This window comes from Oryctolagus cuniculus, chromosome 1 (assembly GCF_964237555.1).
Source record: "Oryctolagus cuniculus chromosome 1, mOryCun1.1, whole genome shotgun sequence".
Taxonomy (NCBI): domain Eukaryota; kingdom Metazoa; phylum Chordata; class Mammalia; order Lagomorpha; family Leporidae; genus Oryctolagus; species Oryctolagus cuniculus.
The window spans coordinates 63,340,790-63,352,987 of NC_091432.1; the positions used below are offsets into that span (position 1 = coordinate 63,340,790).

The 12,198-nt window shown below is 53.6% G+C and overlaps 1 protein-coding gene across 1 annotated transcript in view; it reads right to left on the reverse strand.

Moving 5' to 3' along the window:
* The window catches only part of XNDC1N (XRCC1 N-terminal domain containing 1, N-terminal like), a 42,278-nt gene that overhangs the window by 2,879 nt on the left and 27,201 nt on the right, over window positions 1-12,198 (reverse strand). The window contains exons 13-18 of the mRNA XM_070074744.1: window positions 9,291-9,503; window positions 8,402-8,566; window positions 7,363-7,537; window positions 4,590-4,790; window positions 4,328-4,490; window positions 3,351-3,443 (exon numbers count right to left, since the gene is read on the reverse strand). Of these exons, the coding sequence (XP_069930845.1) occupies window positions 3,351-3,443; window positions 4,328-4,490; window positions 4,590-4,790; window positions 7,363-7,537; window positions 8,402-8,566; window positions 9,291-9,503 (1,010 nt within the window). The remainder of the gene's footprint in view (window positions 1-3,350; window positions 3,444-4,327; window positions 4,491-4,589; window positions 4,791-7,362; window positions 7,538-8,401; window positions 8,567-9,290; window positions 9,504-12,198) is intronic.

Here is a 12,198-nt window from a genome sequence, read left to right on the forward strand (position 1 = left end):
CACTGTAGGTTGCAGAGTCACTTCAGGGATCTGCTCCCGGTGGGGGTGGGGTGAGATGGGTGCTGAGGCCACCAACATTTTTAGGTGGTGGTGAGTGCTGTGATGGCGCAGCATGGATGTTATGATCTGGACTGGGGTTAGGGAACGCTTCTGGGAGAAGCTGAGCTCTGAAGGATACCTGGCAATCAACTGATGAAAGGGAAGGTGTGAAGAAGAGCATGCCCCCAGGCAGGGGGCGTGGGGGCATCTGAGGAACTGAGGGAAGGCTGGTCTCAGAGGGCTGAGGAGAGGGAAGCTTGTCAGAGGTCAGCAGGGCCCAACCGGACGTGCAGGCTTTGTAGAGGAAAAACAAAGAGCCTTGCCCCAGCTGGTGCGCAACAGGAAGCTAGGAAGGGTGCTAAGCAGAACAGGACACCTGATTTACATCTGGAAAGATGATGTCGGTTGCTGTGAGCAGCTTGCAAGGGAAGTAAGAGTAGAAGCCTGGAAACCAGTTAAGGAACTGTTGCAGGGTGGGCCATGGGTGCAGCAGTTAAGACGTCACGTGGGACGCCTGCACTAAGTGGTGGCTCCTAGACTTCTAATCCAGTGTCCTGCCGTTGTGCACCCTGGGAGGCAGCAGTGATGGCTCAAGTACTTGGGTCCCTGCCACCAACATGGGAGACCCAGATCGAATTCTAGCTTCCTGGCTTCATTCTGGCCCAGTCCTGGTTGTTGCAGGCATTTAGGGAGTCAAGCAGCAGATGGGAGATCTCTGTCTCTTCCCTCCAAGTAAAATGAAAAAAAAAAAAAAAGTAAAAATTTAAAAAGACAAGTGAGAGAGAGAGAGCGCGCGCGCGCGAGCGAGGCGGCAGGCTGTTGCCACGGTCTGGGTGGGAGGGTGGTGTATGGAGCATGGTGCTGGCTGCTCTGGTGGGCCACCTCCCAGGAAGTCCTTCCTGAACTCCCTTCCCCACCCCCAGCAGAACATGTTTGCCTGTTAGTCGCTCACAGAGCTGACCACACTTCCCCTCCTTGCATGCTTCTTTGTGAATCTGTCCTATTCTGTTTCCATCTAGGCACCAGTTTAGGCATAGATTTCTGCAGGCTCACACTGGTCTCTGGCCCCGGTCTCTCACTGTCCTCCACAGTGCATCCAGGGCATTCTTTCTAAATGCTCATCTGACCTCATCTTAGTAGCTCTGCTTGTCAACCTTGAAAGGCTCCTGACCACCCTTGATCCAGATATCTCCTATACAGCCTACCTGATACTTTTAGAAGAAATACTTTTAATTAGCTGTCACTCATGAATGAACAGCCCAAGAGGGCTCAGCCTCCCCTTGCTGCCATCATGTGATGCCACCAGGACCTAGGGAGCAGATGCAGGGAGGAATTACCAGCCTGGCGCTAACATTCATGGTTTAAACTGTGGAAGCTCAGGCCCTTTAAGCTAGTCACATGAAGTCAGCCCACGAATGCAAGGATTCTTTGCAAGAGGACTAGTCTGAATGAAACTTTCAAATATACCAGAAATGTAAGAAAGCTTTAAACAGTATCTGTAGGCCCAAGTGCGGGTCCTTTAGCTTCAGAGATTAAACCATTGTGTAGTTGCACTCATGAGGAATTTATGGTTGTTGGGGGGCTGCTGGGAGTTCCCCCAGCCTACAAGAGAGAGCCAATTTCTCAGTGAGACCTTCATGAGCTCCATGACCCAGCCCCAGCTACCACCTGCAGCCTCCTTGCAAAGCTTCTCTTCCAAGTGCCAACCACGTGAGCCATGCTGCTCTTCTCCAACACCTGCCTGCTTTGGCACATGCCCCCTTTCTGCCTGAGGGCCTTGCATCCCCTTGAAGTCCAGAACCCATTTAGGTGGAACAGATTCTCCCTGTTCTAGGGAGGCTTCTGGGACCACCTAAGACTGAGGAAGAGGCTTCCTTCCCCAGCAACCTCAACAAAAACCCTTCTCAAAGCATGTTGATCCCAGTTGAGCTCATGGGTGCTTATGGCTGTCTTCCGCATGAGGGTGGGGCTGGTTCATCTCTCCTGAATGTGCTTCTAGTACCAGGGATGGGCCCCCCTCACAAAGGCTGGGACTCGCAGCTCCATTGCTCCATAGATGGGTATGACCTCCACAGCAACAACAATCCCACAACGACTGAATGACCAAGCAGACAGATGCAAAAATTGAGCAAATGAATGAATGGCACAAATGAAAAAGTGAATAACAAGAATCAGTCATTGGCCATATTTAGGAAAAATCCGGCATACAAATAATGATTGAAATGGATTATTATATTTTAAAAAATCTTGTGTCCATAGTGATATTCCAAAAAGAAGGTAGGAGAAAGAAGTTCTTTACACAAGAATGCCACTAATAAATGTAGAAGAAATGATAGAAGTAAAAAATCACTAACTTGAAGCCACCTCTGTAAAAACTGATTCAGGTAGAGATCACCTGTGGATGCTGACGCCACTGAGGGAACACTGCAAGGGGGCAGGTCAGTGACAGAGGCTCGACATGCCCCTGGCACTAAAAGGGCTCTCCTAGGACCTTTACAATGGAGGTTGCTAGATCAATAGGCAGGCCCATGGGCCAGCTGACAGCACGTGCCTCCTGATGCGATGACATGGAAGGCCATGCACGCCACCCAGGAGGCTGTGTTCCCGCCACAACTCCTGAATGGCAATCTGATCACCAGGGAAGAGATCATTCTTAACTGTGGAATATAACTTGGTGTAGTCTTATCAAAGAAGTTCACCTGTCATGTAAGACAAATGTAGAGGGAGTATTTTGGATGAAAGGAGACTGAAGAGCTTGCAACCTGAGGTTGGGTATTGTATTTTTGAACATTAGGAAGATCTTTTCTTTTTAATTTGAAGAAATTTAGTAAGAAATGTATAGTGAAAAATGTGGAATCAATGCTAAAATTCTGTAGTTTGATCATGGTTTGTGATTATGATCTCAGGAGATATCTTGAACTATTTAGAGGTAAAGTACCATTCTATCAACTTACTTTTAAATGTTTCAGGAAAAAAAAAAAAAAGAACAAAGAAAGCAACAGATCAAGCCAATGTGGCCAAGGATAATTGAAGCTAGGTAAAGGGTACGTAGTGTCCACCATACTGTAACTTTTTCATAGGATTGACATTTTCAACATAAAAAGTTGGGGGAGAGAATGAGTTGATAAATGAAAAAAAAATGCATGAACAGCAGAATGAATGAATGAGAGTGTGAGGAAACAAGAGAATCAACTGATGGAATAAATGAGGGAGGGAGGGAGGGAGGGAGGGAGGAAGAGGCAATCCATCACTGGGGCTCCAAGCTGCGAGTCCCAGCCTCCCCCTCCCATCCTGCCTCTGCCCCAGCATACTTGCCCAGCCGCTCTGTCTCCTGGTAGGGCACATAGATGTTGTTGAGGCCACAGAGGAAGGCAGTCAGGATGATCATGAGGATGAACATGAACCTGGCAGGAGGCAGGAGGTGGAAGGGTAAGGGCAGGTCTCCACCTTGGGAGAAGTCAGGCTCTGGGAGGTGAAATGGGGTGCTGGCCTTCCTGACAACTATTCAGTAATTGTTGAAGAACAGAGGAACTAGGAAATGGGAACTGAGAAGGGACTTAAAGTAAGTGCCAAAAACTGAGACTCTTCCTCAGTAACAGCAGGTACTGAGTCCAAACATTCAAAGCCGGGGATGGGCCAGTCTTCTGGGAAGGAGCAGAGATGGCCCAGGAGTGCTGGGAGTCTGGAGTCCAGGGACCGGAAGCTCTCACCGGGAGAGCTAAAGCCACTCATGAGACTGTGTCAGTGTGCAACAGAGAGAGCTAGAAGAATCCCAAGGTGGGATGGGAGGTTCTCCCCCAAGCTGAGCTGAGCTGAAAGTGTTTATTGATGTAACCAGTCTCCCCGAGGGCATCCATGCTTGTCCCGCCTCAGGCAGGTGATGCCCAGGGCAGCAGGCATTAACTGTGGACTAGCAACAAGGCCAGACTTGGCTGTTTGTGATTAGGAGACAAGCACAGGGAGACCAGGGAAAGCCATGGGTTCAAAGAGCAGCTGTAGAGGGAAGAATCGAAAGGGACCGCTGAGTCTGCTGCCTTAGCTTTCCTTGAAGATGGGAAAACAGGCCCAGAGAGCGGCCGCTGGCAAAGTGCTGGACTGGGGACTCCAAGTCCCTACCAAGCGCTCTTCCTGCTGTCAGCGGTTTGTCAGCTCTCCTAGGGCGGTGGGCCTCTTGGAGAATGAGAGTTACAGAGGCTCCCTGCAGAGAAGCATACATTCACATCTACAGGGCCCCAGAGGGAAGGCAGGTGAAGAACTGGGGGCTCTCAGGGGGCAGGGCGCAGCGCACCGGATCATGTCGTCGATCATCTTGCCGATGGAGATCTGCAGAGTGCCCAGCGACTCGTGGGCTGGCAGAATGTAGGCCAGGCGGGTGAAGCTCAGCATGCTGGTGACAGCGAAGAGCACCTCAGCCAAGAACTGGGGGTCCTCCGTGCGCCACTCACTCCGCTCTGTGCAGGGCAGAAAAGAAAGGGGGCTGTGGCCAGGAGCCACGAAGGAGGAGGGACTGGGGGATTCAGGGCTGAGTGGAGGGGGGGGGGGGCACTCACCGGCTGTGGTGAAATAGCGGCAGGCAGCCCCATCCGCGGCGTCCCGGCAGTGCATGTAGGCGAGGCCAGCCAGCAGGAGGCGCAGGGCAAAGGCCGCCAGGTACAGGGACAGGATGACCACATCCAGGAAGTTCCACCAGTCCAGGAGGTAACTGCGCAGGCCCTCGATCCACACCTCCTTACACTCGAACCACAGGAAGCCTGCAGGGGGTGGCAGGGCCAGGCCGGGATGGGGCAGAACTCTTGGCTCCTGCTAGGTCAGAGCTGGAGGAGGGCGGAGGGGGGTTCCTTTGATGGCAGCGGGGAGCTAAGTTGAGAAATGTAACCGGTTCCTCTACTCAGGTACCAAGTGATCTTTTGCGGGAATAAGACTCCTCTTGGGGGCTGGCGCTGTGGCGCAGCGGGTTAACGCCCTGGCCTGAAGCACTGGCATCCTATGTGGGCACCGGTTCAAGTCCCGGCTGCTCCACTTCTGGTCCAGCTCTCTGCTGTGGCCTGGGAAAGCAGTGGAGGGCAGTCCAAGTCAGCCCCCTGCACCCACATGGGAGACCCGGAGGAGGCTCCTGGCTCCTGATTGGCGCAGCTCCGGCTGTGCAGCTGTCTGCAGAGTGGGCCAGGGGATGGAGGACCTCTCTCTCTCTGCCTCTCCTCTCTCTGTGTAACTCTTTCAACTAAATAAATAAATCTTAAAAAAAAAAAAAAAAAAGAAAGAAAGAAAGAAAGAAAGACTCCTCTTTGCTACCAACTCATTCTCTCTGCCAGCGAGGCCTGCACCCATCCAGCACAGGCAGCCGGCACCCAGGGGACACTGTTCACTGAGGAAGGAATAATCTAAATCTGTCTCTCTGTGCTCTGTGCTTGGCAGGGACTCCAGATTAGCAGCTTGTTCAGGGAACCCACGTCACTTGGGAGATCTCTTCTCCATTTCCTGCACACTCACTCCTGGCGCCCTCTGCCTCTAGCACCCTTCCACACCCTTTGGCTGTCCAGCTCGCCTTCGTGGCTTGGGTTAAATATGATCTCCCCATGAGTCCTCCCTGCTCTGTTCTCATAGCTCTCTGGCCTCTCTCTGATGCTAACACTACCGGGCAGTGCAAGGTGTTTCTCCATGGGTCTGTCTCCTTCCATCATTCCCCTGAACTTGGAGTCCCTCAAGGGTAGAGACCACGTATAAATTCGTTTCTTTATCCCTAGTGCCCAAATTAAATATTTATGAAGCTCCTACTGTTTGCAGGCGGGATCCTGCGGTGAACAAGACTGACGTGGTATAGTCCCTGTCCTCCTGGGGCTTCTGATCTAGTGAGGGGGCCGAGGAGCAACCAAGCAGAACCAGGCCACTTGCTAAGACTGAGGAGCACAGGAGCAGAGGGACTGGGGTGGGGGCCAGGAAAAGCATCTCAGCGGTGTTTAAGGGGAGACCTGGAGGTGGAGTGGGAGCCAGGCTGGTACAGGGGCAGAGTGAGCCAGGGTGAGAGCTCTAGGAACATGGAGTGGGAAAAGGCCTGGAGACAAGTGGGAAGGTGACATGGCTGGAGGTGGCAGTCGGTGCAGGGTGGCAGGAGAGCCCTGTGAGGGTAGGGCATGCGCAGTGGGGTACAGAACCATGTCTCAATCTTTCCTGTATTCTCAGGGCTTGGCTCATAAGAGGGCTTCGGCAAACATTGATCAAGTGAACAAATGTATCTTGTTCCACTTGTTTCTGACTTCTCTTCCCCTGGAGGCAGGAAGCATATGGGTTTTATCTCCAGGCCAAGACACATTTAGTAAATAATAGGATGAGAAGTGTTCTCTCTTGGGCTGTGATCCCCTAAACTGTCTTGGCCCACTTTCCTTGTGGACATCACTAACTGGCTGGTGGAGCAGACCTGGTACACTGGTGGCCTGGGCGTTTGCTAACCAAGCTAGAGCTAAAGGAGGGAGGTCAGTGGAGGCCTGAGGCGGAGTGGAACCCTGGGGATTCCTGTAGCCTGCAGTGTAGATTGTTTGAGGATATTTGATTCTGCTATGGAAGAAAAGAAAGCCAATGGAGTGGATGCCGTGTACACAGGAAGCATAGATGAGTTGGTTAGCTGGCTGACGTGATGGACAGATGAAGTAAGTGTGGCATACGGGCGTGAATGTACACAGAAAGGGATGCAGAGACACCAGATATGCCAGACACCCTGAGCATGCACGGGGCATATGAGGCATCAGGTCTTCAATTAGCTTCCCACTGGTCAAGTCCACGCTGGCTCCACACATCCTCTGCCCCAGGAATGCACGTAAAATTCAGAGCTGCTCATGGGAGAAACTGGCAGCTACAGCTGGGGCCACATAGCCTGGTCACTGCTTCTCCCACCTGTCAAGTGCTGGGCACGGGCATCCTCTGTCTGTCTTAGTGCCCCGCCATAGCCTCAAATCTGGTCCTTGAAACAGCAGCACCATGTAGGGACTTGGAAATAAACCACATGATGTGAGCATGTTAATGTGGTCTGGGAGCCTTTCTGCTCTTTGACCTGGGGGCTAACTTGTCTGGCAGTCCTTGCACTGGCACTGCGAGGTGAGTTCCCACCTGGCACCGTAGACAGGTGCCTTACCTGTGAGAGGTTGGAAACCTCAGAGTGCTCAGGAAATCTTCCACAGGGCTCCCCTGGTGTACGAGAGCCCCGAGGGCCTGGTTGTATATTCTGGGGGCAGTGACAGAGGCAGAGACTCCCACGAGGGAGCCTATGTGAGGACAGTGAAGGGGGGCCCCCAGGGAGACTGTCCCAGATAGAGGGCCCTACCTACATACCTGTGACCCAAACCATGTGCAGTGAAGTCTCCCAGACGCTCTGGCTGCGGCCCCGGAAGGTGCTCAGCTGCGTCTCCATGACCAGGGACTCTCCAAGCAGGAAGATGAGGAACCACAGGTAGGAGGCGGAGTGCAGCAGGAACTTCAGCACTGGGATCTTGAGCAGGTGGCCCAGCTTCGGGGAGAGGCAGAGAGTGCAGCTCAGTCTCGCCTCCTGGGAGCCCTTCTGGACTGCTCAGCATGTCTCTCTTCCAGACCTCTACTGAGAATGCGTCAGGCCCCACCCTTTCCTGTCTGCAGTCTCCCTCAGTGTGATGCAGGTGGTCTCAGTCCCATGGTCCCGGGAGCTGAGGCGCCCTGAAGCTAGCTTACCTTCTCTTGGGGAGTCCCACAGACTCTTTGAGTACAACCCAGTCGATAGAGAAATGCGTCAGTTCAGTCTCAAACTTGCTCCTTCTGCTTTGGCCCCACCTCATAAAGTGACCAGCTCAGGCAGGCCAGGAACCTGGTCCCTACACTCCCACCCTGTCCCCCAATCCACCTTTCACACCACTAGCAGAGGGAACATTCCAGAACACAGGGCTGATGGGGCTCCGCTCATCAAGCCCCCGTTCTGGGCGTCCTTCTTCTCAGCCTTCATCTCCTCCTGCCCAGGGCCTTGCTGCCTTGCTTGCCTCCCTGCTTTCTGCACCCTCCTCACTGCTTACCTGCTTAACAGGAGCAGGCCTTGCTCTTCCATAAAGCCCAGTGGAGCTCAAGGACACGTCTGTTGGATGAGGGGCTCTCCAAGAGCCTGTAGGATGGGTCAGGACCCTCTTTGGGATGGCGCAGGGCTGTCTATAGGACTTGGTCTAAATCCTGACCCTGCTCCTTACCGTGAACCCCGCACATTTCTTCCTGCATGAAACAGGTGTGATGCTTTCCTTCCAGGGCTACCTCAACCTACTCAATGGGCACCCGCACAAAGTGCCCAGCCCAGGGCCCGGCATAGAGCCGACGCTGAGTAAATGACAGGCATCGTTAATCTCATTCTTAGTACCCGGGACTTGGGCGCCAGCCAGTAGCCGAGGCAGAGGAAGGGCATGGTGAGGAAGATGAGGAAGGCGATGAAGAGCTTCCAGATGGTGGTGCTTCCACGCCAGCCGGCCAGGTTCCCACACCAGATCGAGGACAGGACTTGCTGGCAGATGGGGTGAGCTACGAACTGAGCAAAGGTGGGGCATGGGTAGAGGGGAGGTGGTGGAGCCGGTTGGGTGACGGCCCTTACCGCCAGAGACTAGACCATCCCCTCTCCTCCCATGTTGGGCTGCCCAGAGACAGGCAACTTGGCATGTGACTGTGGGCAGCCCCCACACCTCTCCAGGCCCCAGATTCTTGAATGTGAGTCAGAGAGTGCTGGGTAGCACCAGGTGTCCAGGTCCCCAAACCTGCAGGGCCCAAGTTTGACTAGAGTGGGGAGGGCAGGGAGGGTGCAGGGCCGGGGAACCCCTGTGCAGGGGCGTGTCTGGCTAAGTTCTCAGTGGACCAGGGCACCTGAGGGTGGAGGAGGGCAGGGAGAAGGGGCTAGGGAGGCTAGACAAGGGTCTGTCTTCAGCATGGGGAGGATGTCTCCTGAGAGGAAGAACAGCAGCGCTTGACCTTGAAGCCCTGAGAGAGGGCTACTGCAGTCCACACCACAGTTACCTGGCGGCCCAGAGGCCACACGGAGTCTAAGACCCAAAAGCCCCATCTGAAGGTGGACTCTTAGATGGTCACGGTCTTTGAGGGAGGTTAGGACTGAGATGGAAGGTAAGAAGGGAGGCTGGGGGGTTAAGGTTCAAGAGAGTCTTGAGGACAGGAAAAGTAACTGCTTAGGGCTGAAGTGGGGGAACCCTAGAGATGGCCCCCAGTGGGGCAGGATGGGGTGGGGGCAGGGGCTCCCAGCTGACCCGTTTCTGGTTGTAGTTCACGGCCAGGCGCAGCCTCGCCAGGTTGGGGATGCCCTCCTCAAAGGCCTGGCCCAGGCCCTCGGCCTCAGGCTCCGTCTCGCTGTCCTCGCCCAGGTCGTTGAGCACTGCGGTGACTTCACTCTGGTTCCGGCACATGCCCAGCAGCTCAAAGCCATAGTCCTGGCTCAGCGACTCCAGCGTGATGTACTCAGGCTGCAGGGAAGCAGGTCTGTGTGTATCGGCCCCTGTGGCCTCAGCCCCACTAAATCATCCTGGGCCACCACTTCCTACATCGGTGTCCTTTCTTTTCCTTCTGCTCCCTTTCCTCTCTCTCTCTCTCTCTCTCTTTCTTTTTTTTCAATTTATTTGCAAGACAGAGTTACAGAGAGGTAGAGCCATCTTTCCATTCCTCTGGTTCACTCCCCAAATGACAGCAATGGTCAGAGTTGAGCTGATCCGAAGCGAGGAGCCAGGAGCTTCTTCCAGGTCCCCTACATGGGTGCAGGGACCCAAGGAGTTTTTCTACTGCTTTCTCAGGCCATAGTAGAGAGCTGGATTGGAAGTGGAGCAGCCAGGACTCGAACCTGTGCTCAAATGGGATGCTGGCACTGCAGGCTGGGGCTTTAACCCACTGGGCCACAGCATCACCCCCCCACCCCGCTCCCCTTTTTCCCCAGTCCAGGTGAGGCACCTCCTGTGTCAACTTTGCTTATCTGACGCCATCTGCATGTCATCACGAAGTCACTCCCACCCAAACCTTCTGTCACCTGTGCCCATTCTTTGCACTTCCTTTTCCAATCCCTATTTCCTGTCCCACCTTCTCTCCAATTCCTTATGCTTTTTTTTTCTCATGGTAAAAAGAATTTGTTTGCCTCTTACGTTAAGAAATCTGAGTGGTATATTTAATTATCAATTCAATCTTGTCATTAATGAAGCTGCAGGGGCCAGCACCGTGGCTCACTTGGCTAATCCTCCACCTGCAGCGCTGGCATCCCATATAGGTGCCTGGTTCTAGTCCCGGCTGCTCCTCTTCCAATCCAGCTCTCTGCTGTGGCCTGAGAATGCAGTGGAGGATGGCCCAAGTGCTTGGGCACCTGCACCCACGAGGGAGACCAGGAGGAAGCACCTGGCTCCTGGTTTCGGATCGGCACAGCACTGGCCATAGCGGCCATTTGGGGGGCGAACCAAACGAAGGAAGACCTTTCTCTCTGTCTCTCTCTCACTGTCTAACTCTGCCTGTCAAAAAAATATATAAAGTTGTCTTTAAAAAAAAAAGCTGCAAGTTTAAACAGAAACCTTAAATTGCTTTAGGTTTACATTTCTTTTCTTTTTTTTTTTTTTGACAGGCAGAGTGGACAGTGAGAGAGAGAGAGACAGAGAGAAAGGTCTTCCTTTGCCATTGGTTCACCCTCCAGTGACCGCTGCGGCCGGCGCACCGCGCTGATCCGATGGCAGGAGCCAGGTGCTTCTCCTGGTCTCCCATGGGGTGCAGGGCCCAAGTACCTGGGCTATCCTCCACTGCACTCCCTGGCCACAGCAGAGAGCTGGCCTGGAAGAGGGGCAACCAGGACAGAATCTGGCGCCCTGACCGGGACTAGAACCCGGTGTGCCGGCGCCGCAAGGCGGAGGATTAGCCTACTGAGCCGCGGCGCCAGCCCAGGTTTACATTTCTTTAAAAAAAAAAAAAAAAAAAAAAAAGGTGCATGGGGCTGGTGCTGTGGCATAGCGGGTAAAGCCTGTAGTGCCTGTATCCTATATGGGCACTGGTTTGAGACCTGGCTGCTCCACTTCCTATCCAGCTCTCTGCTATGGCCTAGGAAAGCAGTAGAAGATGGCCCAAGTCCTTGGGCCCCTGTACCCATGTGGGAGACCAGGAAGAAGCTCCTGGCTCCTGGCTTCAGATCGACCCAGCTCCTGCCATTGTAGCCATCTGGGGAATGAACCAGCAGATGTAAGATCTCTTTCCCTCTGCCTCTACCTCTGTAACTCTGCCTTTCAAATAAATAAATAAATCTTAAAAAAAAAAAAAAAAGGAAAAAAGAGGATGCATACCCAAAAAATCAGATTTGAGATGTTAAGGCATAAACTTTGCAATTACGGGGTCTCCTCTTCTGTCCCCAAAGCCAGCTCTGCACAGTCGGAGGGCTCATCCCACTCACACCTACAACTAAAGAGTGAAGTAAAGCCGGCACTGGGGTCTAAATCTTGCATCAGCTGCTGAAAGAAGCGTCAGCATGATTCAGCAGTTATCTGTGTCACTATCTCATCTGATTCTGCTCCTTCGCCGGGGAGCGGATCCCATCACTCGGCCTCACGTTATGAAATGCTCCTTCATTTAACTTTTTCAGCACCTCCTTACACTCTAGGCAAGCCTGTGCGGGCAGTTATGGGAGATGCAGAGACGAACAGCAGCTCCTATCTGCTCTACCTTTCAGATCCTTGGTTTTAGGTGAGGGCCTTGCCCCAAGAGGACCTGGGTGAGGCTTTCAGGAGGCCTGGCACTGCCCCTCAGGTGGGGTCATGGAGGGCAAGGTACTTCCCCTTGCCAGGCCTCCCCTTCCTGCCTGTGAAGGGGTGAGGGTTCCTGCTATGCCTCCCTCAGTGGGCCGCCGCCATGACAACGGTGAGAAAGCCTTTAGCCAGCACTGCCCTTTCCGGCTGACTGACAGTGGTGGGGTGATGTCCTGTCCTACCACACCAGCCAAGGCGCATGTGCTTTCTGCAGCTGCCTTAGGCTTGGTTGAATGTCCTAGTCAGTTTTCCCACCTAAAAGTAATTATGACAGTGAGGACTAATGCCGGCTTGGCACACAGGGGATGTCAGTTCATGAAGGGTGGGCGAACTGGGCCCCAGCCAGCCCTGGGTTCCACGCCGTGACTCTCGGTCCTGTCCAGGGCGTCCCCTGCAC